Genomic DNA, 24,176 nt, shown 5'->3' on the forward strand with positions numbered 1-24,176 from the left:
TTGTTCTTTTGTCCCACTGCCTTAACGCATTAACAGCAAATGATGTTTATGCACCTGGACACAAGTCGGGCACATTTGCCCATGACTTGGCAGTAAAATTAGCGCATGAGCTTGAATAGATGAGTATTTGCCCTGGTGACTTTAATGTTTGTGATACTTGTTGATTTAATAAGGTAGTGTTGAAAGGGGAGAAGCTAATAGTCTTTAGACTGTAAGTATTCTGTGGCTTATTGTGAAATCCTGTACTGCCTGTGGGTATCGAATGGCTAATAAAAAAGTGAAGGATTATCACTTCCATGTCGGTATAAAGTTTTGCACACAGACTAAAGTAATTAATAGATGTTTTGGACTAAAACAATTTTTTTGTTTAGCAAAGACATTTTGCTAAATTAACTGGAATTAAAAATGTGTTCTTAGGAAAGGTCAGTCCCATTCCCTGCAAACATCCTGAATCATCTGTCCAATTTCAGTGCTGGCAAAAAAAACATTTGGCTCGATTGCCTAATCATGTCAGGAAATTGCTTCAACTTCAGGTTTGCTAGTTCTTCTTGGAACTGGAGACTGTTTAACTAAAGTTTACTATCAGACATAAGAAAAGTCAAAGATGAAGATAATCCACTGAAGCTCATCCTTCTGGTACCCTAAATACCCTAACTCTCCTATCTTAACAATATTACTTTGAATGTCTCTTTATTTATTACATAAACAAGCAAATTATTCTCAACATTTCAGATAAACAGTGATGAATTTTGGAAGGAAAAATGAGGAGAGGCATTATAAATTAAATGGTACAATTTTAAAGGGGTACAGGAACAGGGAGGACCTAGGGGTTCACATACACAAATTTTTGAAGGTGGCAGGACAAGTTGATAAACTTGTTAAATAAGCATACATAAACAGAGGCATAGAGTACAAAAGCAAGGACGTTATGGTCAACTTTTATAAACCACTGGTTAGGCCTCAGCTAGAATATTGTGTCCAAATCTGGGCACCACTCTTCAGGAAGGATGTCAAGGCCTTCGAGAGGGTGCAGAGGAGATTTACTAGAATGGCGCCAGGGATGAGGGACTTCAGTCATGCGGAGAGACTAGATAAGCTGGGATTGTTCTCCTTGGAGCAGAGAAGGTTAAGGGGAGATTTGATAGAGGTGTTCAAAATGATGAGGGGTTTTGATCGAGTAGATGGAGAGAAACTGTTTCTAATGGCAGGAGAGTAGGTAACCAGAGGTCATACATTTAAGATAATTGGCAAAAAATCCAGTGGGGAAATGAAGAGAAATGATTTTACTCGGCGGGTTGTCATGATCTGGAATGCACTACCTGAAAGGGTGGTGGAAGCAGATTCAGTAGTAACTTTCAAAAGGAAATTGGATATATACTTGAAAAGGAAACATTTGCAGAGCCATGGGCAAAGAGCTGGGGAGTGGGACTAATTGGATAGCTTTTAAAGAGCCAGCACAGACAAGATGGGCTGAATGGCCTCCTTCTGTGCTGTATCATTCTATAATTTATTACTCTTGAGTAAAAAAGTTCTTCCCAATATGTTTACATTTGTTTTGTTTTACAAATTTGAACATATGCCCTCAATTACAATTTTCCTGGCTTACTTTGAAGTAATTTATCTTATCTGTACTATTGTTTAAACACTAGTCAATCTCCCATGGTGTTGTATACGGAGAGACAAGAGCAAGTGTAGTATTCAGCTGAAGGAGGATATAATTCGACATGGGATGCAGATATAATTCAGTCCTCCATTTTAAAGCCATATAATTTAACTTTGGTTTTATTTAATACTTTGGTTATCTATTATTGCTAATCAATTTGCTTCACGTGTTAACCATGGGTGACTTTGTGCAATAGTGTAAAACAGCTACTAGCGTTTTACATCACTCCCGATTGTTACTGAAAAAATGGTGGTTCAAAAGTTTTCAGTTGAAAAATTTTCTAAAGGTATTTTGAGTGATTTATGTGAAAAAGCCACTTGGTGGCCAGGTTGTGCAGTTACAATGTAATGATTTTACATAGGCAGATCCCATTATAAATGTGGACATAAGAACTTACAATGGCAAAAAGTTGACAAAAATGTAACAATGGTAAATAAGCTTTCGAACACAGCAAGTGAACGCAGATGCAAGATTTTTAATAAGATATAGGTTTATCGCCAAATGGCAAAACTTACTGAAATTTGAGAAGCAAAGAAATAGAATTAGCTGGAACATAAAAGTTTTTTGCAGTACAGGCTGAGGAGCTGAGAAATGCAAAACAGAGGCACGACAATGCCACTATTGGTGAGATGGTGTAATTACAATGTGGCAAGTTTGCATAGTCAGTTACTATTATAAATGTGGACATATGAATTTGTAATGGAAGAGTGCGCGGACATAAGCTTTCCAATATATTATAGTTATATTTCAATGAAGTTCCTCCAGCTAGTTTGTCCAGACCGTAGGGTGTACAGGATAGTGTGATGCCAGGCTTCAGTTTGGGTGCTCGACAGTGCTCACTCAATCGCGTGATTGGGGGTTGTTCAAAGGAAAAGGTTTTCTGATTCTGTTGTTTGAATCAACGTGGATGATGTAAATTAAAGAGAATACATCAGCCTACTTGTACTCTCAGTGCTATATAACTGCACTCTATTAAGGTCAAGGTGACCTGAACTGAAAGTGTTTCTTCTGGATGTATTCTGAATGCACTGCTTCTAAAGCCAGTCAAGTTAATAAATCACCCACCCAATGCAACGCATGACATATTTCCTCAGTTAAATCTAGTCAGAGATTTGTGTCAAATAGCTCAGGGAACCTTTATATGAAACTCTTGACTTTCTGGTCCCGAGCAGCACCCAGATCACTGTTTGAGTTATTTGTAATCTGTGTGCACATAGCTCCCAGTCATTACACTGGGCACCCTGGAAGGTATATACTGCAATCTCAGAGCAATCAGAAATCCTCAGCTGTTTGAAGGCGACGTTTTTTTTGTGCCAATGTGTGTTATGTGGTAAACTGTCATTTCTGGTGGTGTTTAATTGTGATGAAAACTTGTTGTTTCTGCTTATCTGTCCGTTATGGAGTGTGCTGCTGCATTCTACACTTAATAGATGTTTTCATTTCAACTAAGCCAACAATGTGTTTTTTTCTCGTTCACTAAACGTTTAAGTTAATTATTGTTTTTCTGTTTGGATTTATTTACATTTCCCATGTTTTATGTGTCTCATTTTGCTTTTCTTTTGTTCTTTTGTTTTTTCCATCCATTTCATCTCATTCCGTATTCGCTGCTACAGCTAGGCTAATCATTACAACAGTCTGAAGGAAGTCCCAGGTCTTCAGGTATGATACAAGCTAAAGTGCAATCCATTAACCTTTTATCAGTAGCCCACATTGCTTATTGAATGACTTTCATTACAACACTGTTTTGTCTTTTGTGAAGTTTGTTGCAAATCTTTTGTTCTTTGCAAAGTTTTGGTGTGTTTATATTGTATTCTGTTTAACCACCAGCTCTAATGTCTTACATACAATTACATAGAATTTTACAGCATAGAAACAGGCCACTTGGTCCAACTGGTCTCCGCCAGTGTTTATGCTCCACATGAGCCTCCTCCCACCTTACTTCATCTCACCTTGTCAACATATGCTTCTATTCCTTTCCCCCTCATGTACTTATCTATAGCTTCCCAGTAAATGCAATAGAATTGTATTTCGCTCAATGGAATCGTGCTTTTACTCATCTAAAGCCATTGTACATTGGTGCGGGTTGCGCACCCAGGTATGTTATAATGGTGGGCAAAGAACAATAGCTTGGAGTTTCCTCCTTGGGCACAACCCAGAAGATAGACTCGAAAATGCGTCCAATGTTGCGGCCATTTTGCCGATGTCAAGTTACGCCCAAGTACCCTCCCGATATCGTTAGAATGCATCGGAACTTAAAATGGGCACAAATCAGCATTATCAATCGGAGCCCAAGGAAAGCACCGAACCCACATTAATATATTTCTTCTTTAAGCATGAAAATTTAAGTTTCAACTCATTTAACCATCATTCATGCACATTAGGTACAGCTTTTTTAAGAACCGGCAATTGGGGAAGCTTTTCAATTTTTAACGTGGCTTACACTTAGGCCATTAAAATCCATTCAAAGGAACAGAAAATATAAAGTAGGTCACACTGAGGATAATTTTTTTTTTTAAAAACACTCAAAAAATTGCAAGTAAACACCAGAAGAATCACTTTCTTTCCTGCTGCGCCTGAAAATCTGGTTGCAATGTGAAGAGACCCTCCAAACAAGTGCAACTGAAGGATGCATGCGTTGGAGAGTCGGGGACGGAAATTCATTTGAACGAAGGTTTGATGGACGGACAAAAAAGATCAAGGAGACTTGGGCATATTGGAGTTAACAACGACGACAGCTTGCATTTATATAGCGCCTTTAACGTAGTAAAACAGCCCCAAGGCACTTCACAGGTGCGCTATCAAACAATATTTGACACCGAGCTATATAAGGAGAAATTAGGACAGGTGACCAAAAGCTTGATCATAGAGGTAGGTTTTAAGGAGCGTCTTGAAGGAGGTGAGAGAGGTTGAGAGGCGGAGAGGTCACGGGAGGCAATCCCAGAGCTTAGGGCCTAGGCAGTGGAGAAGATGTCTCCACTTGTGGGGGAGACCAAAACTAGGCACAATAAATATCAGATAGTCACCAATAAATCTGATAGGGAGCTCAAGAGAAACTTCTTCACTCAGAGAGTGGTCAGAATGTGGAACGCGCTACCATTTGGAGTAGTTAAGCCGAATAACATTTAAAGGTAAGCCAGATAAACACGAGGGAGAAAAGAGTAGAAAGTTAAGCTGATTGGGTTGGATGAAGAGGGGTGGGAGGAGGCTCGTGTGGAGCATAAACATGGACCAGTTGGGCTGAATGGCCTGTTTCTGTGCTGCACATTCTATGTAATCTCTAGTTGCCCTTGAGAAGGTGGCGGTGAGCCACCTTCTTAAACCGCTGCAGTCATGTGGTGAAGGTACTCCCACAGTATTGTTAGACAGGGAGTTTCAGGATGTTGACCCAGCGACCCCAAAAAGGACGAAGGAATTTCAGTATCAATGAAGGCTGCGATATTGGCAGATCGAATGTTCACGTGGCATTCCTTTGATTGCTATCGTAACGTAGCTTTCATCTGTTTATTTTAAATGGTCAAAAAACACCTCCATTAAAATAACAGACGGAGGAATTTTGTACAAACATGTGAAGCACTCATTCCGTTACGATCACCAGTAGTAAATTCTGGACTTTCATCTCTCATACTACCAGCATGCCTATCAATGATGTACTTCTGTGGAATTATCTGTAAAATGCATTCATTAGAGGTCAGCTATCAGTGAAAATGAGCTGCCTTACCCAAACCATTGATTCCTTTATTGATTGCAAACCATTTTTTTCTAATGCGAGATAATAAGGCACACATTAATATTTATTGTACCTGTCAAAAATATGATGCCATCTTCCAAAAAATTGATTTATTTTCCTTTTTTCTTTCAATTCTCTCCCCTTCTGTCACCCTGCAGAATTTGACTCTTCGCCCCTCCCTATCTCTGTAACCTCCTCCAGCCCCCCAGAGCTGTCCATTCCTCTGAGTCTAGACTCTTGTGCATTTCCCCCTCCCTTGGCCCATCATTCGCAGCGTGCCTTCAGCCATCCAGTCCCCACACTCTGGAATTCCCTCTTTAAACCCCTCTCTTCCTTTAAGATCCTCCTTAAAACCCACCTCTTTGACCACGCTTTTGTTTATCGTTCCTTCTTTGGCTCAGCGTCCATTTTTATGAAGCGCCGCGGGAGGTTTCGCTATGTTAAAGGCACTATATAAATGCAAATTGTTGCTGTTGGTTCATTACAGTTCCACAGGCACCCAGTAGCCTTCTGGTGGCTCATGCAAGTGACCATTTTACATGTGTAAGTCGAAGCAGCGAGGGGGAGAAATTGGCCTTGGGCAGTGTGCAAAACGGGCGGTGTCGCATCAGCTGCCCATTATACGCCCAGCTCGATATAATGAGACCGAATATCAAGTGGGGCGTATAACAGGTGGCCGATACGACACCTCCCAAGGCCAGTTTCTTCCCTGAGTGTCAGAAGGCCATTCGGCCGCAGGCACTGCAGCTAAACCCAAAAGTGCCTTACCCAGCATCCGCACATGCACAGTTCCAGCAGCGGTCGGTGGATCGTGATGAAGAGGAGGAGGCCCCGCCTAATGTCTCCACTGCCAGTCCCAGGGAGACTGGGGTGAACTGAAGTCCTTTCACTTACGCACTGGCTGATATCAGCTGACTCAGCACAGACTGTCGACTAAATGCAGAACCTTCCTGATCCGTGCGCTTGAGTTACTCACCACCTTAACCAGCTGATCCACAGAGGGAGTCGGATATATATCACTAATACAGATGATATTAAATACATGCGTAAAATATAAAGAGGCATCAAATATTTTTGAAAACATTAATTATTCTCTAAGGCAGTGTGGACTCCTCGAGCCAAAAGATATAAAATGTTATTAATGAAAATGCATTCACATAACGGTAACATCATACTTTATTAAATTATATCAATTATTTTGAATATATGTCAAGTGTATGGAAGTAAAGATTGTACTTGAAAAAATATGCTACAAATGACCATGTCTTTGGCACTGTTTAATGTTAGTGAGATTGTCAAATGGTTGAAATATTTTGGAGGGAAGCACTATATCGTTTGAAATTATGGCTTAAATACCTGCCCCAATGTTGTCCACATCTCTGAAGATTTAATAAGTTTTCAACCATAATAATTATTAGAAGCATCATTCACGGCTCACAATAAGAACACCGAATAAGACTTTGAACCATTTGTCTCTAGATGATGGCTGGATGCTAAGTCATGTGACTTTGCTTGACAACCCTGTGCAGGATATCAGGCTGGGTCCTACTGTCAGTCTGCTGCTTATTGGGCTTGGCTATGCGAGGGGTATGACATAATGGCACAATATTGTGTGTGTCCTATTGAAAAGTATGGGTTGTGGAAAAGGTTTATACTTCATGCATCTTTTAAGGGATATTGATTGACATTGCATTTTCATTCTTTGTTATAGAGTTTATACATAATCACAAAAAGCATTTCTATTAAAGTAGCATTCAAGAGTGGCATTTACCTAATTCTCCAGCGTAATCACATTCCATGGGAACAAATATTTTTTCTTCAGTAAATTGAATTATTCTCTACAAATAGTCTTTTCATCGTTTTACAACATCTTCAAAAACGATTAAAGAGGTAGGTCGAACACCATTTACGATTAGTGGGAGAAAATAGCACCAGTCGTTCTGGTGAATTTACGTTGGGGTTCTCCCGCTCGTCTGCCGTTACATTGGTGGAAGAGCCACGAACGCCACACCAAATAAATGGTGTAAATGGTGCTGTTCCTGGGGTTTGCATTGGCTCTTCTGCCGAAGTTACCGCAGGTGACTGGGGAGCCTCTGCGGAAATTCACCCCCATAATTCATAACGGGCTGATTCAAGTGTGAGCGTTTTACGTCTGGCTGTGACGATAAGCATGTGTCACACGGTCACCGCACCCACATTTTAGGAATGAGAGTTTGAGTGAATGCGGATATCAAATTTGACTTTCCAAGGTCTGAAATTTTGATTCAAGTTTTAAGGCTAATGTGGTGATGAGGGAAGTAGCTTTTCCGCCAGAGTCTTAGATGGCTACTTTGTCCGCATATTTAAATAGTGGCCAATTCTCTTTATCATGAGTACTCCACAGATTGGAGCCCCCAGTACTGCTCGTAAGAATATCTTACAAACTACCTATTCCTTAGTACTGGTGCAGTTTAGTAGAACATTTTCACCTGAGTGAAGGAGCTAGAGTAACAGAACAATACTGCAAGGAATTGGAATTGACATAAACCAACCACAATGCAACGTGTCTTCCTCCTCCTCACCAGCAATCAGATTTCCCACATGTATATGTTTCATTGTAAAAGGGCGTTATCTCAGTGAATTGATTGCGGAATGGTTCCACAGAGACTTGAGCACAGTACTGAATGCAGTACTGAGGAAGCGCTACACTGTTGGAGGTGCCGTCTTTGAGATGAGACGTTAAACCGAGACCCTGTCTACCCTTTCAGGTGGATATAAAAGATCCCATGGTGCTATTTTGTAGATGAGCAGGGGTGTTCTCCCCAGTGTCCTGGCCAATATTTATCCCTAACCCAATATCACTAAAAAAAAACAGATGCTCTGGTCATTTAATTTATTGCTGTTTGTGGGACTTTTTTGTGCGCAAATTGGCTGCCACATCTCCGACATTACAACAGTGACTACAATTCAAAAAGTACTTCATTGGCTGGAAAGCGCTTTGGGATGCCCTGAGGTCATGAAAGCCACTAAATAAATGCAAGTCTTTCTTGCTTGCTTTCTTTCCTTCCTTTTCCTTTCTTCTTTCCTTCCTTCTTTCCTTCCTCCTTCTCTCCCTCCCATCCTCCCTTCCTTCCTTCCTTCCTTCCGATTTTTCTACATTGCCTGTTTTCAATTACAACATAATCTCTATGAACTTTAAAAAGCATTTCATGGAAATAATATTGTGTATGGTATAATTAAAAGATTAATCATGCTGTGGTCTGAATAACGTTTCCAATGAACCATTCCTTCACATGCTTAGATTCCTACTGCAGAATACACAAAGGCCCAGAAATCGCTCAGAGCAGCGAAACAACACTCCTCACCGCTCCATAGATTTATTCTAACCCACTAACTTACTGGGTGCACTTCCTCAAATAGGAAGCAGAGAAGAGCCCAGCGTTTGCTCCAGCGACGCTAGGACCCATGGGAGGAGCGAGAGGATCACTCTCTCCCCTCGACCAATCAATTGCAGCATTTTTGACAAGCTGCAAACATTTTCTGCAGGCTTGTAATGAGAAATCCAGGAAGTGAAAGGTATAACATTAAAATCAGTGTAAAAACAGTTATAGACAGTGGGAAAAAAAAGTGTAAGAAGTAATTGAATTAAATAAGAGACATTTTTTTAAATTTTTTAATTAATTTTTTTTAATGACTGAAAACTATTAAAATAAGGAGTAATGTGACTCTACATTTTTAAAAGTTAATTTTTAGTTGGTTGGCAGACATTAAGACTTACTGTGCTGTTAAAACTTAGTTCAGATCTAATATTTTAAAGCGTACCTGTTTTGTGGAGATATTAGTTACTTTCCAGCTGGGCAGATGAGCAAGTTGGCACCGGTTCAATGATTTCACTGATTGCAGCCTGCGGTATCCCATTAATGCGAAGCTGTCATGTTGCTGGCGAACCAGGAAGAACAAGTTCCAGATCCCCGCGTTTCACTGCGCAAGTGCGAGCGCCGGAACTTGCTTCTCCATTTCACCACTAACAACGGAGAGCGCCGTTGAGCTCACCATTCTTTTCTAAGCATTTTCTAGGCCATTGACTTCCATTAAAAAGTCTATTTCCAGTTTTGAAATTAATGATCATCTTAATGATCATCTCTCAGAATATTAGCAGTTCTAATAAAGCTACTTTGTAATTGCTACTTTTGTAGGACTTTATACAAAGATCTTCTTAATGTAAAGACCCATTACAGAGATTATTACTGGATTCATGGAGGGATTTTTTTCATGCCACACATACCGTGCTGATGTCTTTATATCTGTCCCCGCCTATTGTTAAGGGTAATCTATTAAAAAAAATGCAGACCTAGGGCTAAACCTTGATCACAATGGCTGAATAAAGAATCAAGTGGAAATTGATGAGGGTTACAAGGAAACAAAAATTAGTGAGGAGTGGAAGTGTCCAAAATTGGTTTCGGATACCTGAAGCCAACCTTAGAAGAGATCAAAGGACAATTGACAGGCAGATAGCAATTAAGAAAGAAAAAATTGCATTTCTCTAGCGCCTTTCATGACCTCAGGACATCCCAAAGCGCTTTACAGCCAGTGAAGTGCTTTTAAAGTATAGTCATTGTTGTAATGTAGGAAATGTAATGTCATAGCAGGAGGGATCCAAATGGATGTTTCACCATTATAGATGGAGGGTTAAAGGAAAGGCAGTTCCTCAAAGAGTTGAGTAGGAAGAGAGGATCATAGATTTGTAGATGTATGAAATAGACTCTTCAGATCAATCTTAATAAATAGAGAATCAGGAATTGGCAGATGTGTTGAATGGATTCTTCATGGGTGAATGATGTCTGTGCATAAACTCAAAATCCAGCCATTTCGGCTCAGGAAATCATAAGGTTGATAAAGGAAGAAGGAGAAAGAAATTGTAACATCCTGAGCACCTCACAGACTTCACAACCAATTAATTTCCTTGAAGTGCAGTCTCTGTTGCGTAGGTAAAATAAAGTAGTGGTGGGGCTTTTCCTGGGTCTGCGCCCGGGCGCACAGGATCGCAACCAGACTGGTCAGAACGTGTGCCTGTAAAGGAACCCACCTGATTTTTCTCTAATGCAATTAATGGAGGAAAATCGGCGCAGGTTCCTTTACAGTCATGTGCTCCGACCCACATCATTTTTCAATATTCACTGCACCCAGGACATTAAGTGTGCCCGGGCCACCTCCCCAGTATGCGTCATTGAGAAAGCTCAAGGGATTAAATAGATAGAAGCATCAAATGATGTTCCTGGCTTTCCACTCATGTTTACCTTCTTTTTTGCTCAAATTAGCGAACAAGAAGAAATACCTTTAAATATCTACAAGGCACCTGCAGCTGGTGGGATAGATCCTAGAATCCTCAAGGAGATAAGAAAGGAAAAGGATGCAGCTAATATTTTCAGGAGCTACGTTAGATGAGTCATTGAGCCGTAGTACTAAATGGTGTTCATTGAAAGAGTACACGGGTCACAGGGAGTAGTCAGCATGGATTTAGAAGCAGTCTAGGCTGAGGCAAGCTGGCATCTCAGCAGCCTATTAAACCAACAACGGGAAGGTGGCGGTGTGGTTGAAAACCAATGTTGATTCTACTGCTTTGATTTTAATTCTCATATTGACCATATCACGCCGGTGGTGGCGGGGGGAGTTAAAAGCCCCCTCCCCACCCTACAATCTGACAGAATTAAATGGCTGTCAACATCGCTATGCTCTATACTGGCACATTTTCAAAGCAGAACAGCTTTGTGACACTAAGTAAACGTGCTATGTCAGCATGCATTGAAATTAAAGTGTACTAACCTGCTGACACTCGTATGACTTTAATAAGGATTCAAGTCTGGGATCAACTCTATCACGATTATAACACTGCATTTTCACAGCTCCTGTTCCTCCTGCTCAAAAGAAATATGTATCTATACCCTGGAGTTTGAGTCAGGGGAACCGATAATTGGGATCTTAGTGAGGTGCTTTTCATAGTAGTAAGCTGTTACAGAGCAAAATATTAGAAATAGAATTAAATATGAATAGTTGGTTGGATGTACTTTTTGGCGAGAGCTGAACCTTACACATGCTGAACAGAGTTATAGAAAGTACTGAAACCCCTGGAATGAAGTGTAGATCACACTATGATTGCATTAAGTACAGACCATTACTTTTCATGTTTGCCTCTGCACCAATGTTGTTAAACTTTTAACTTGGAAATAAGAATGGTCACGCTTCAAGTTTTTATGTCATTGGGCAGTCTCCAGCGGTTTTCTCTCCATTGCACCATAAGTGACTCAATCATAAAACCCCAATCGGAAATAACGTGACACTTTTTAAACTGATTTTGTTCCTCTATTCCTAAATTGACCGTGAGCTCCCCTGGTGGCCTAGTGGGTAACTGCAGTGGCTTGTGTCATTCTGAGTCCTCAGGTACCAAATCTAATCCCCGACCTGTGCTGAACTTACAGATTTCAGCCAGGGCACTTCCGAGAGCACTACAGTTGAGCTCAATCCCTCTGAGGTGAGGGAGGAGCGAAGTCATCTGCCCCCTGTGGAAAGTGCTCATGTGTGCTTGTCGGGTGAGGACAGAGTTAGATTAGATTTCGATTGTCCTTCCCGCACCCCGGTTTGATAGCTTGGCAGCATTATCTGTCTGGGCTTATATGAGAAAAATGGTTACTTGGACACAAGGTATCAGAGGGCTGTGTGTACCCATGGAACTGTACCCCAGTGTGAGGCAATCCCTTCAGGAGAGAAAGGACAAAGTTGGACAAAAAATTCAAGTGTGAGGATTGGATGGTACAATGTACTTAGAAAACTATTTGATACCTAGGTTTCTGACCAGCCAGGACTGATTAGATGAAAGTCTATTCTCTCTGACAGCCGTTAAGTATGGTCCCTATGAGAAATAGAAACATTCACACCGTTTCATTTGAATGAGTTCTTCAGAGATTGTGGTTAAGACACTGAGACAATTATTCTGTGCCTTTCCACCTTGTGAACTAATCAGTAGTGTCACATGGTATCAAGAGCCTTGCTGAAATCTAAATATATTACATCCGCAGAATTTGCATTGACAGAAAGTCTGTTACATCTTCAAAGAGCCCTAGTAAACTTATTAGGCGAGACTTCCCTCCTGTAAATCCATGCTGACCCCTCTCACGATATCACGCCTACCTCAGTGTTTCATAATCCAATTTTTCAGGATGCCTTCTAATTCTTTACCCACATCAGACGCTAGGCCTGTCATTGGCTGGGTCATCTCTACACTCCTTTTTAAAGATTAGTGTTCTGTTGGTTACTTTCCAATCCTGGGGCACTATTCCCAGTTCTAATGATTCCCTAAAGATAGTGGTAAATACGCAACCGATTCTATTAGCACTCCTTTAAGTACTCTTGATGAAGTGCATTGAGCCTATCGTCCTGTCTTCCTTTAACTTCCTTAGCCTATTGATGACTCTCTCACCTGAAATTTCTATTTCTTTTAGTATCTCCTCCGACCACTCAAATTCAGTTTTTGTGCTAGAGAGAGTACCAGTTTCCTCTGTGAAGAGTTAATTTAGGATATTTGCTTTTCCTTGGTCACTTGATATCCTCTCCTTTTTGCATCTTTGAATGCCCTCTCCCCATTTCCCATTTTTTGCTACAGAAATATTTGTTAAAAATTTGGCATTTCTTTGTGTTCCTTGCTGTTCTAATCTCATTGTCTACTTTAGCTATCTTGAACAGGTTCCTAACCTGATTTACCTTGTTTCAATATTTGTCTTGGGCCATCAATGCTACACGTGGCTTTCTATTTCGAGAACAATCTCTATTTGTCGTTATTCCCTACATTACCTCCATTGTTGCCAAGATTGATCTTTTTCCTCTGTTATCCTTCTCCCCCAGCAGTATGTATCTGTTCTGTACTCTGTGTATGGCATTTCAACAACAACAACTTGCATTTATATAGCGTCTTGAATGTAGTAAAAACGTCCCAAGGCCCTGCTCAGGAGCGTTATCTGACAAAATTTGACACTGAGTCTCATAAGGAGATATTAGGACAGGTGACCAAAAGTTTAGTAAAGAGGTAGGTTTTAAGGAAGAGAGAGAGGCGGAGGGATTTAGGGAGGGAATTTATGATCCACTTTTTCCCCATGCTTTTCATCTCAAACAGTGCTGTCCAGTGTAACATCCTTTGCCTATCCCTCATCTTCTCAAAATCTGCCTTTCTAATGTTGAATGTTTCTATTGTATATTCTCTTTTCCACCATAAGCCTAACCTTTAACTCCAGCATAATGTGGTCACTGTTCCCAAGATGTGCTCTACCATCTCCTCGGTGTTAATTAATATCAGGTCCAGTCGCGCCCTCTGCTCGCGTTGATTCCTTGACCAATAGTTCCCTGTGACAATGCAGTATTACATCCCAGATTAGGTTTTCAATCCTTTTGCATCCTATACAGTTTTCACTATCTAGCCCTGGTAAATTCAAGTCACCAATAACAACTGCACCTGTTCCTATACTCGCTTGCTTTGTTTAGTTGCAACGTTCTTGGGCCAGTCCCTCTACCTGACCTCATGATCTACAGCAGTTGCTGAACATCAGTTTTCATTGGCCGTACATCTTTTGTCCCTACCGAAAGACCTCCACCTGATACTCACCCAGACGAGATAAGTCAATCTCTAGTCTCATTCAACTTTTCTTTCACATAAAAGGCTGTGTCCCCTCTCAGATTGTCTCATCTATTCCTACAAATGTATCTCTATCCCTGTTTACCTAACTTTCCAGACAAAGTAGGATTTTTTTTTTTCCCCTGTTGGTGAATTTAGAAATGTTGCAATGAAATCACAGGGCAAATCTTGAGTGTGTCGTGTGGGCCATCAGAGTAAAGGGACATACTGGTAAAGGCTTGGGCTAATAAAATGCATCTCTTTGCCTACTCTGTCCAATAACAAAACCAGAAAGTGGTCTGTTCTCGTCAAACCAAGTTGGATATCATTTCAGCTTGTTCTGAAACACTTCCTAGAAATGATTGTCACTTGCAGGAGAAGAATGATATTGACTAAATCCTGAATATTGTAAATAAAAGCAGTGGGTAATCTCACATTTTGAATGCTCCCAACCATCCTTTCAACCTTGATTAAGGGAACAGTATCTTCACATGATAGAAGACACTCTTATAAGACATGTAGTGCCCTACCTGGCAGTGCTCTGCACTGCCAGATAGGGCACAGCATGTCTTATAAGAGGAGAATGGCTTCTGTTTTTATGTAACAATCAAAGTTGTCATCTCCTTCAATATTTTGAAGCTATGACGGCATAGCAATTATATACTTGCATGTGTACTGTAACTAGTGTCGCCAACCCTCCAGGATTGCCCCAAGTCTCCAGGAATTAAAGTCTAATCTCCAGGACACTGCTGTGAGCAACCCAGGAGAGATATCATGGGGGCATTGAAAAATTGTGTTTTTAAAAAACGTTCTGTGAACACTTTTGTTTACTGGTTATGGAAATATTGGGCATGGGACAAAAGGCGTTTGACTGACAGTCAAGAATCATCCAATCGGCTAATGAAGAGTCTATTCACTTTCCGATTGGCATAGAAAGGCAATGCGCCATGAGGATGGATATGTCGGGCGACCAATGGCAAGATTGTGAGGTGGGGCTGTTGAAGGGAAGAGGTCATGTGATTAAACCTCCAGGAGTATGTCCAACCAGAGTTGGCAACCCTAACTGTAGCATGGAATTGAGGACGGATCAGTGAATTGAAGGATAACTCTACAGGCCTCAGACAGCCCACCCCCAATTGGCCCACGTCTACATGGATGGGTGTTTTATTTCTCAAAGGAAACAGCACAGTGGCATGATTGTGCAGATTTTATTTTCATTCGATTTCAGATTTTTTTTCCCAGCGTCTCATTTTTTCCTCATCAAAATGTCCCATTTAGAAGCTGCCTTTAGCCTTTGATATGCAGCAAATTGCTCCAATTTCAGAATAAATTCTGAGCAAGTAAAGGTACAATCCCTGAAGTGCAATCTCACTGCAATGATGCTGGTATGGTCCAATTTTTTGACAACTCCTCTGACACCTCTTTGAATGGTATATTCAGTGCCATGCTATATAAATTGGTGCATTCAATGAACACTAATGGCTCTTTATATGGTATAGCTCTACCTAATAACAAGCTGCATTGCCAAGCTGTCATCCTTACACAAAATGTTATTTACTCTATTGATGCTAGCGCTGTTATGAATTATTCACTCACATTTCTGCTCACTCTCCTGCACACGTCGTGAACGGTCTGGATGAATTTCATATCAATAAATCCTAAATTGCTTAGCAGTACCAATTTCATGCTTGGCCTTTTGTAAGCTACACACAAGTGCAGAGGCATTCTTCACACAACCAAATAGTCTTATTTCTATATATTGACTCTCAGAAACAATGACAAATCAGCATTGTTTAATGTCTGCTGTTGAAAAAGAAAAATTTACTCACTCATGCTCTGTACGTGTGATTTATTGACACTTTTCCAAGAGCTGAAACTTAAAGTGACCTGCGTATGGAACAAAGGATCAAGCATGGAAGAGGGCGTGTGGGTGGGTTCAAAGTTCAAGTTTAAAGCAAACCTTGTGGTTTGATTAGTATTTCGCAGGACTGAAGTGGAGTAAGTTGGGTTACTTCCGGTTTGGTACTAGCTGTTGTCCTGAGTTTAGTGCCAGGTGACAACATGCTATTTTGCATTACAATGGCTTTGAATTAGACAAGATGTGTTACATGGACATAGCAACCAAGTAAAAGGATTCCATTTCCAGAGGAAAACATTGTTAGTATCATAGTATCATGGTGTGATACAACACAGAAGGAGGCCATTCATCCCATTGTGCCTGTGCCGGCTCTTTGGTGGAGCTATCCAATTAGTTCCACTCCCCTGCTCTTTCCCCATATCTCTGTGATTTTTTTTTTGCTTCAAGTATTTATCCAATTCTCTTTAGAAAGTTATTATTGAATGTGCTTCTACCACCCTTTCAAGCAGTGCATTCCAAATCATAACAACTCGCTGATTAAAAAAATGTTTCCTCATGTCACCTCTGGTTCTTTTGCCAATTAGCTTAAATCTGTGCCCTCTGGTTACCGACCCTTCTGCCACCGGAAACAGTTTCTCCTTAATTACTCAAAACCGTTCATGATTTTGAACGTGTCTATCAAATCTCCTCTTAACCTTCTCTGTTCTCAGGAGAACAATCCCAGCTTCTCTAGTCTCTCCGCATAACTGAAGTCCCTCATCCCTGGTACCATTCTAGTAAATCTCTTCTGCACCCTCTCCAAGGCCTTGACATCTTCCCTAAAGTGTGGTGCCCAGAATTGAACACAATACTTCAACTGACACCAGTGCATTATAAAAGTTAAGCATAGCTTCCTTGCTTTTGTACTCTATGTGTCTATTAATAAAGCCCAGGATCCCATATGCTTTTTTGACAGCCTTCTCAACTTGTCCTGCCACCTTTAAGGTTAGGGTGGTAATAGATAGAATTACACATAAATTACAACACAAAACAGGCCTTTTGGCCGAACCAGCCTGTGGTGGTGTTCCACCTTCCACACAAGCTGTAGTCCTAATCCCATTTGTCTGCCCTGTTCCCATATCCATGTATTCCCCTTTCCTTCAACCACCTATCTAACCTATTCTTAAAGGCTGACTTGGGTAGTAATAAAGCATGAAATTTGTATATATTTATTCTTAATTACAGAGGCTACCAATGCACTGCCTTTCTGCATTTCAAGTACATTCACGAGCACCATAGATGACATTAAATGTGGTTCCTGAGCAGTATTGGTAGAATGCTGGGTAGAAACTTTCTTGGCTGCTCTTTGAAGCAAGGAGACCTAATTGGTCCAGGAATTGCTGGAAAAATAACGGTGAGTTCTCAGCGCACGCCATTATTCATGCATAAAACACCCAGCAATACATGGCAAAGAAGAGATACGCCATGAGTTACGAATCGCCACAAATTACTGGATGATTTGCTCCGCCGTTAACCTCGCAAAAACCTGAGCTCGCCGTCAACCTCCCGACAAGTGTCAAGAAATTGCTGGATTTGCGCCGTAAATACAAATGAACCTCGCCGCAGACACTTAGGGTTGGAATTTCACGTCGTAAGGACCCTGTTAGTGATTTATGGTTCTGACATGAAACTCAACCTTGGCGGCCCAGTTAGGGAACAGTTGAAACTTTGGAGTCTCACTCCTGCAGGTAATAAATTCTTCCCAGAGCCTTTTAAAATATAACATTTAAGATTTTTAATTTTTTTATTACTTTTCCTTTGTCTTTTTTTCTCTCTCTCTTACTCCAATCTTTCTTTCCCTCCATTTGTTTCAATATCTGTATCTACTTTGACTCTAATTCACACTATTTCCTTCTCCGTCATTCGCTCTATTTTTTCTCTATTTTTAAATTTAATTGCTTAAGGAGATAAGACCAATGGACCTGAAGTTCAGGAGGTCCCAGGTGCCCCATTTGCTACTCCAGCGATTTCTGGGCCAATCATTTTGAAGATGGAAACAGCAATAAGTATCTTCAATGGTTTCCATGCCAGCCAACCTATTTCTGGGATCTTGTGATTTTATGGCATATTTGTCGCAACACAGTCAAAGTTAGTCAGAATCATTTTTCTCTTTTAACAAAAACTCCTCCTTCTTCGAATTAGCAGATCTTTACAGACTTCCTCTTGGTAAGATCACACTGGAACTCGGCAGCATTTCCAGTTTACCAGCTTGCAAGCCTGTTGTACCTTACCTACTTTGCTGTCTATTGCCTGAACATCGCGCTTGATGCCTTCGATGTGACAGCATTGCTTTAAGAAAGATGATGTTGAGTGATTTCCATCAAGGGCTGAGCAGCAAGTACAGAACAGCAAGATCCTGATAAATGCATGACTACCCCACTAACAAATGTTGTGATGGGAATGAGGAATTCTAATGGATGTGAATGGGGATTAATGGTATACGTTTATATAGCCAGAATGGGATAGTGGTTGAACTAAGGGCACGTTTTATTCAGAATTTATTTGAGTTCCAAGCCAGTGGAAAATTTTAAAAAAGGTGCACATCCAATTTATTAACATCGACAATCAAATCTTGCCCTCCTTGCAGGAAGAGATCAGAATTGGTAGATACAAGTATTTAGCTGTGATTGATGGAAACAACAGGATATATCAGAGAATTACAACTGATACTGTCAATCCTGTGCAATCGGTCACATTTTACTCCAGCAGATATTTGTACAGTGTAACTGTTGTATTAACTTAATCCTATAGTAAATATGAAGTAAATGCTAATGCATTGTCACAAATTATCAACAATCAGAAGCCTTGCTATCAAATGCCACACATTATATCTGTAAGGTGGTTCATTAGAGATGTCTGCAGTTGAAAAAAATCATCATCGTTTTATTGCCTTGGGCCGACTCTGCATTTCCTCCTCTAGGGAAGGAAACCTGCCGTCCTTATCTGGTCTGGCCTATACATGACTGCAGACCCACACCAATGTGGTTGACTCTTAACTGCCCTCTGAGGTGGCCTAGCAAGCCTCTCAGTTGCATCACCACCTTCTCAGGGCAACTAGGAATGAGCAATAAATGCTGGCCTTGTCAGCAACACCCACAACCTGAGAATGAAAATTTAAAAAAATCACTACTCCCTGATTGAAATCATCATCTGTGGTGCTTTCTTGCACAATGGACCTTGGTATTTCAATATATATACTAAAAAAAAGGAAAAAATTCTAAATTACAGGTACATTATTAATTTGGAGGTTAATGTGTGTTCTGGCCCCCGCTAAAGAGCAATAGCTATCTTCTGTTATGTTATCTTATTCAGAATAGAAACATAGAAAATAGGAGCAGGAGTAGGCCATTCGGCCCTTCGAGCCTGCTCCGCCATTCAGTATGATCATGGCTGATCCTCTATCTCAATACCATATTCCCGCGCTCTCCCCATACCCCTTGATGCCTGTTGTGTCTAAAAATCTATCTAGCTTCTTCTTAAATATATTCAGTGACTTGGCCTCCACAGCCTTTAGTGGTAGAGAATTCCACAAGATTCACCACCCTCTGAGTGAAGAAATTTCTCCTCATCTTACTCCTAAATGTCCTACCCCGTATCCTGAGACTGTGACCCCTCATTCTGTACCCCCCAGCCAGGGGAAACATCCTCCCTGCATCCAGTCTGTCTAGCCCTGTCAGAATTTTATATGTTTCAATGAGATCCGCTCTCATTCTTCTAAACTCGAGTGAATACAGGCCTAGTCGACCCAATCTCTCCTCACACGACAGTCCTGCCATCCCAGGAATCAGTCTGGTGAACCTTTGCTGCACTCCCTCTATGGCAAGTATATTCTTTCCTAGGTAAGGAGACCAAAACTGCACACAATACTCCAGGTGTGGTCTCACCAAGTCCCTGTATAACTGCAATAAGACATCCTTGCTCCTGTACTCAAATCCTCTTGCAATGAAAGCCAACATACCATTTGCATGAATGCATTGCATGAAGCTGAAGAAATGGCACCTTCCTGGTAGTCCACAGTGTTAGATACCAGATGTCCTCACGCACTGCACCAAATGGTTCCGGACACTTTTCAGAGGGCCTTGCTTTGAAAAACCCCATGAAATCACGACCGATTTTAAAATAGGATTTAGCTTCTCTTTAAAACACAAATTATATTTAAGAAGATCAACTCCCTCACCTCCCCCCCACCAAAAAAAAAAGCAGCAGTAAAATGGAGCATCCCTGTCACAAACTGTGTAGTAGCTGATATGATGTGGAGATGCCGGTGACGGACTGGGGTTGACAACTGTAAACAATTTTACAACACCAAGTTATAGTCCAGCAATTTTATTTGAAATTCACAAGCTTTCGGAAGCTTCCTCCTTCCTCAGGTGAACGGTGTGGAAATGAAATTTCCACATTTCCACATTCATTTCCACATTCACCTGAGGAAGGAGGAAGCCTCCGAAACCTTGTGAATTTCAAATAAAATTGCTGGACTATAACTTGGTGTTGTAAAATTGTTTATAGTAGCTGATAGGCACATTCCAGAGGTCAGTGGCATCTTAGGATTGACCACTCATCTGCAAATTTGATGTGTTAGGATTAGTTGATAAATCCATTGAGATAATCAAGAGGCTGAGACATACCTTCCTGACATCATTGCATCGTGAACTATTACACATTCGTTCTCTCTCTTGCTCTGCTTTCAACTATTGGAAATCAAATATAGGCAGCTCATCTCTCTTCCCCCATTCCCCCCTACCCCCTCTTCTCCGCCCACCCCCTTCCACTGGCCATCACTATAAGAGCCTTGCAGCTTTAAAAATCAACTTAAGTGCTCCATCGATAGAAATTAACAGTCGTCTGGCGCTGCCATTGTGCTACTCATAAAGTGCCTTTAAAATAACTTCAGTTTATCAAATAATACAGAAAGCCAAAAGAGGTCACTGAGGAGATTTGATTTTTTTTTTCCCCTTGATATTTTCAATTTATTTTGTGCTAGCTTTCAATAAAGTGAACTGTTACTGGTTCCGAAGCACTATACATCATGCAAACAGCCTGACACTATGTACAGCATTTAAACTGAGCTTGTTCGGAATCAGTGTCATTTCCATTCAGCTTTGCTTAAAACTATGTCTCTGACAGGGTTGTGGTGCAGTGTTGTGCTGCAGTGTGCTGTGCAATGATAGGTCGCAGATCCTCATGGTTCCTCACTCTAAGTTCCCGATCTGAAACTTAAGAAAGGAAATGCTGAGTCAGCATCTGGAAGAGGATGACGAGCTGGCGTTTCAGGTCTGGCTCTCAATCAGGTTTTGAGTTTTTATTTGCAGTCTTCTTTTTTTAACCTCCCAATTCCTAATCTCAGTCATCACAAGAGGAATGGTTTCCTTTAGTGGCTAAGGATAGTGACATTGTAAACAAATGAGGGCAGTGTAGCAAAGATGTGAATGCATTCTTTTTTGAACATGTCTGTGATTTCACTAGAAACTACTAATAGAAAGAAATCTTCCCCCATTTGTTTACGATGCTGCCTACATATAACGACAACTGAGAATCACCCATAGCTGGTTATCCAGTTAGGGAAGGAGTGGAATTCAGAGAGACAATTTCCTTGGGCTCTTATCCACGTACTTCCTACTCGCAGCCAGATAGCGAGCAGCAATGTTACGTTGTTTAATTGTCAACTTGCCTGCTTTATGGTTTGTGGCATGGGGAAAAAGAAAGAAAAGAATGAACTTGCATTTGTACAGCGCCTTTCAGGACCTCAGGACGTCCCAAAGTGCTTTACAGCCAATGAAGTCGTTTTGAAGTGTAGACACTGTTGTAATGTAGGAAACGCAGCAGCCAATTTGCGCACAGCAAGGTCCCACAAACAGCAATGTGATAATGACCAGATCATTTGTTATAGCGATGCTGGCTGAGGGATAAATACTGGCCACGACACCTGAAAAAGAGATGTGAGAAAGGCAGGAAATAACAAACAAGACAAATTGCTTTTCGAAACAAAGGAGAATTCAAAAACCCTTTATATTTCATTCTTGGGATATGGCCGCCGCTTGAGAAGGTGGTGGTGGGCCTTCTTCTTGAACCGCTGCAGCGCATGTGGTGAAGGTTCTCCCACAATTCTGTTCGGTAGGGAGTTCCAGGATTTTGACCCAGCGACGATGAAGGAATGGCGATATATGTCCAGTCAGGCTGGTGTGCGACTTGGAGGCGATGGTGTTCCCTTGCGCCTGCTTCGCTTGTCCTTCTAGTTGTTAGAGGTTGCAGGTTTGGGAGATGCTGTCGAAGAAGCCTTGCCGAGTTGCTGCAGTGCATCATGTAAATAGTATAAAGACAACTGGATGAATGGGAGCGAATAGCTGTAAACCAGGTCTTAAATCTGTATTTTCCTTATGTTTTTGACATGTTTTACTCCAAACACCTTTGATCATTAGAGGCTGATTGTCTGAATAATTTAGGGATGTTTGCACCTTTATACATGAGCAGACAAAAGCACTCAAGGTTCTAATTGTCTTTGTAACTACAGTCAGATGAACTCAATCTGTTTAACAAATTTATGTATAAGTTACTTTCCTCCTTATGTCACCCACTTGTTACACCATCTGCTGCCTTGTCTGATGTCTCACCCAATCTGACCAATCTCTCAGCCCTTCTGTTTTGTAGTATGAATCTGATCACTATTCAATGTACCTACTCATTTGCTTAAAAAAAAGAAGCTGACATTTACTAGGAGTTTCTGAATACTGGTGTTCATCTGTTCCATGTCTCAATGCTCCATTGACATTGAAAAGGAACTTGTTGGGTGAACTTTGACAGTGCAGCTCCAGAATGAAACTTGTCACCTACAAATTGCTCTTTTCGGTCACAGGTACGGAAACTTGCCATTCAGCCAAGGTGTTAGGTGACTCTGATATTAAGGGATTTGAAAATGAGGACACGTTCTTGAGGTGGCACAGGGAAAGAGTGGAGATTGACCAGGATAGATGTGCCTACCTTGTGTGGGACAAGGCACGGGCCGTACCATTTCCTGTTGAGGTTGTGTGTGACATTGAAGTCTTCCTTTGGTTTAATTGCTCCCTTTCTAGATAAAGGAAGTTTCAGTATGGCTCTCTGATGTCTACCTACTCTTGAGATGTGATGCTGCAATGTAACTGCAGCAAGTTTCTGGCAGTACGGGGCACAATTTCCGAGCTCGCTTGGTGGAGAGCCTTGCCCGCTGGTAGCGCGTGTCAAGAAATTGTGAGGGAACTGCCCACGATTTTCCACCCGTTAACTTTAGTGGCCTGAAGATCAAGGGCAGCATTCTTGAGATCTCCCAGTATGCACAGCAGGCGGGCAAGGTTGCCAGCAGTGTGAACTCAGAAAATTCACCCGTAGGGGTCAGTTTTAAGTTCCAAAATCTATGCCCAAGGCTGCGGCTTGCATTGTGCAGTATGATCAGTGGTTGTCGTGCAATGCGTTCAGGGATGATCCATGCACAGACCTTAAAATTTCAATAAGTAACTGTTTGAAATGCGAGACGGAAAGTTATTTATAATTAAAGCGATAAGATCCATGCATGGATCATTGCACAACTAAACATCAGACTCATCTTCATGATCGTGTTACTGCGCATGGCATTCCTGGGCATAAACTCAAACTGACAGGTAATTCATATTATGGTTGGATGTTATATCAACTAGATGTCAACCAGAATTTGCTTTAGTCAGTTCAAGAGCAAAGGCAAGTAACAACACTAAACTTTTTTGGAACTTCATTTCAAACCCTGCAACAAGAGCAGTCCTCATGTAAAAACAAGCATCTCAGAGCACTTAATAAGGTGGACCTTGAGCAGGAAAACAGAGGGGAGGTGCAGTTGAAGGAATGGTCTCTGAGACATTTTAATCACAGAAAAGGCAGTAGCAATCTAAGTGGTTTCAGGAGAGCAGTCTAAAGGGCAGGAGCATATTGCCTGAAGGATGGGCTTCTACTGGTGGAACAAAGTGAGCAGAAAAGGAACAGTAATTTGGTGTTGAAGGAGCTGGGAGTGAGCGACATATGGCTTTTCGATTTCTTAGACATGGTGGAAGCAGGCCGTGGAGCTATTTGAAGATGAGGACAAGTTCTTGAAGTGAACTCACTGTGGCACAGGGAACAAGGGAAGATTGGCGAGGATAGATGTGCCTACCTTATAAGGGACAGGATGTGCGACATACTATTTCCTGTTGCAGAGTGTAGTGTAGGAAATGCAGCAGCCAATTTGCACACAGCAAGGTCCCACAAACAG

General features: G+C 41.2%; 1 protein-coding gene across 1 annotated transcript in view; it reads left to right on the top strand.

Annotated features, from left to right (window-relative positions):
• The window catches only part of ccser1 (coiled-coil serine-rich protein 1), a 1,034,597-nt gene that overhangs the window by 896,095 nt on the left and 114,326 nt on the right, over positions 1–24,176 (top strand). Inside the window, exon 10 of the mRNA XM_067994468.1 lies at positions 3,277–3,322. Within this exon, the coding sequence (XP_067850569.1) occupies positions 3,277–3,285 (9 nt within the window). The 3' untranslated portion in view covers positions 3,286–3,322. The remainder of the gene's footprint in view (positions 1–3,276; positions 3,323–24,176) is intronic.

This window comes from Heptranchias perlo, chromosome 1, assembly GCF_035084215.1.
Source record: "Heptranchias perlo isolate sHepPer1 chromosome 1, sHepPer1.hap1, whole genome shotgun sequence".
NCBI lineage: Eukaryota > Metazoa > Chordata > Chondrichthyes > Hexanchiformes > Hexanchidae > Heptranchias > Heptranchias perlo.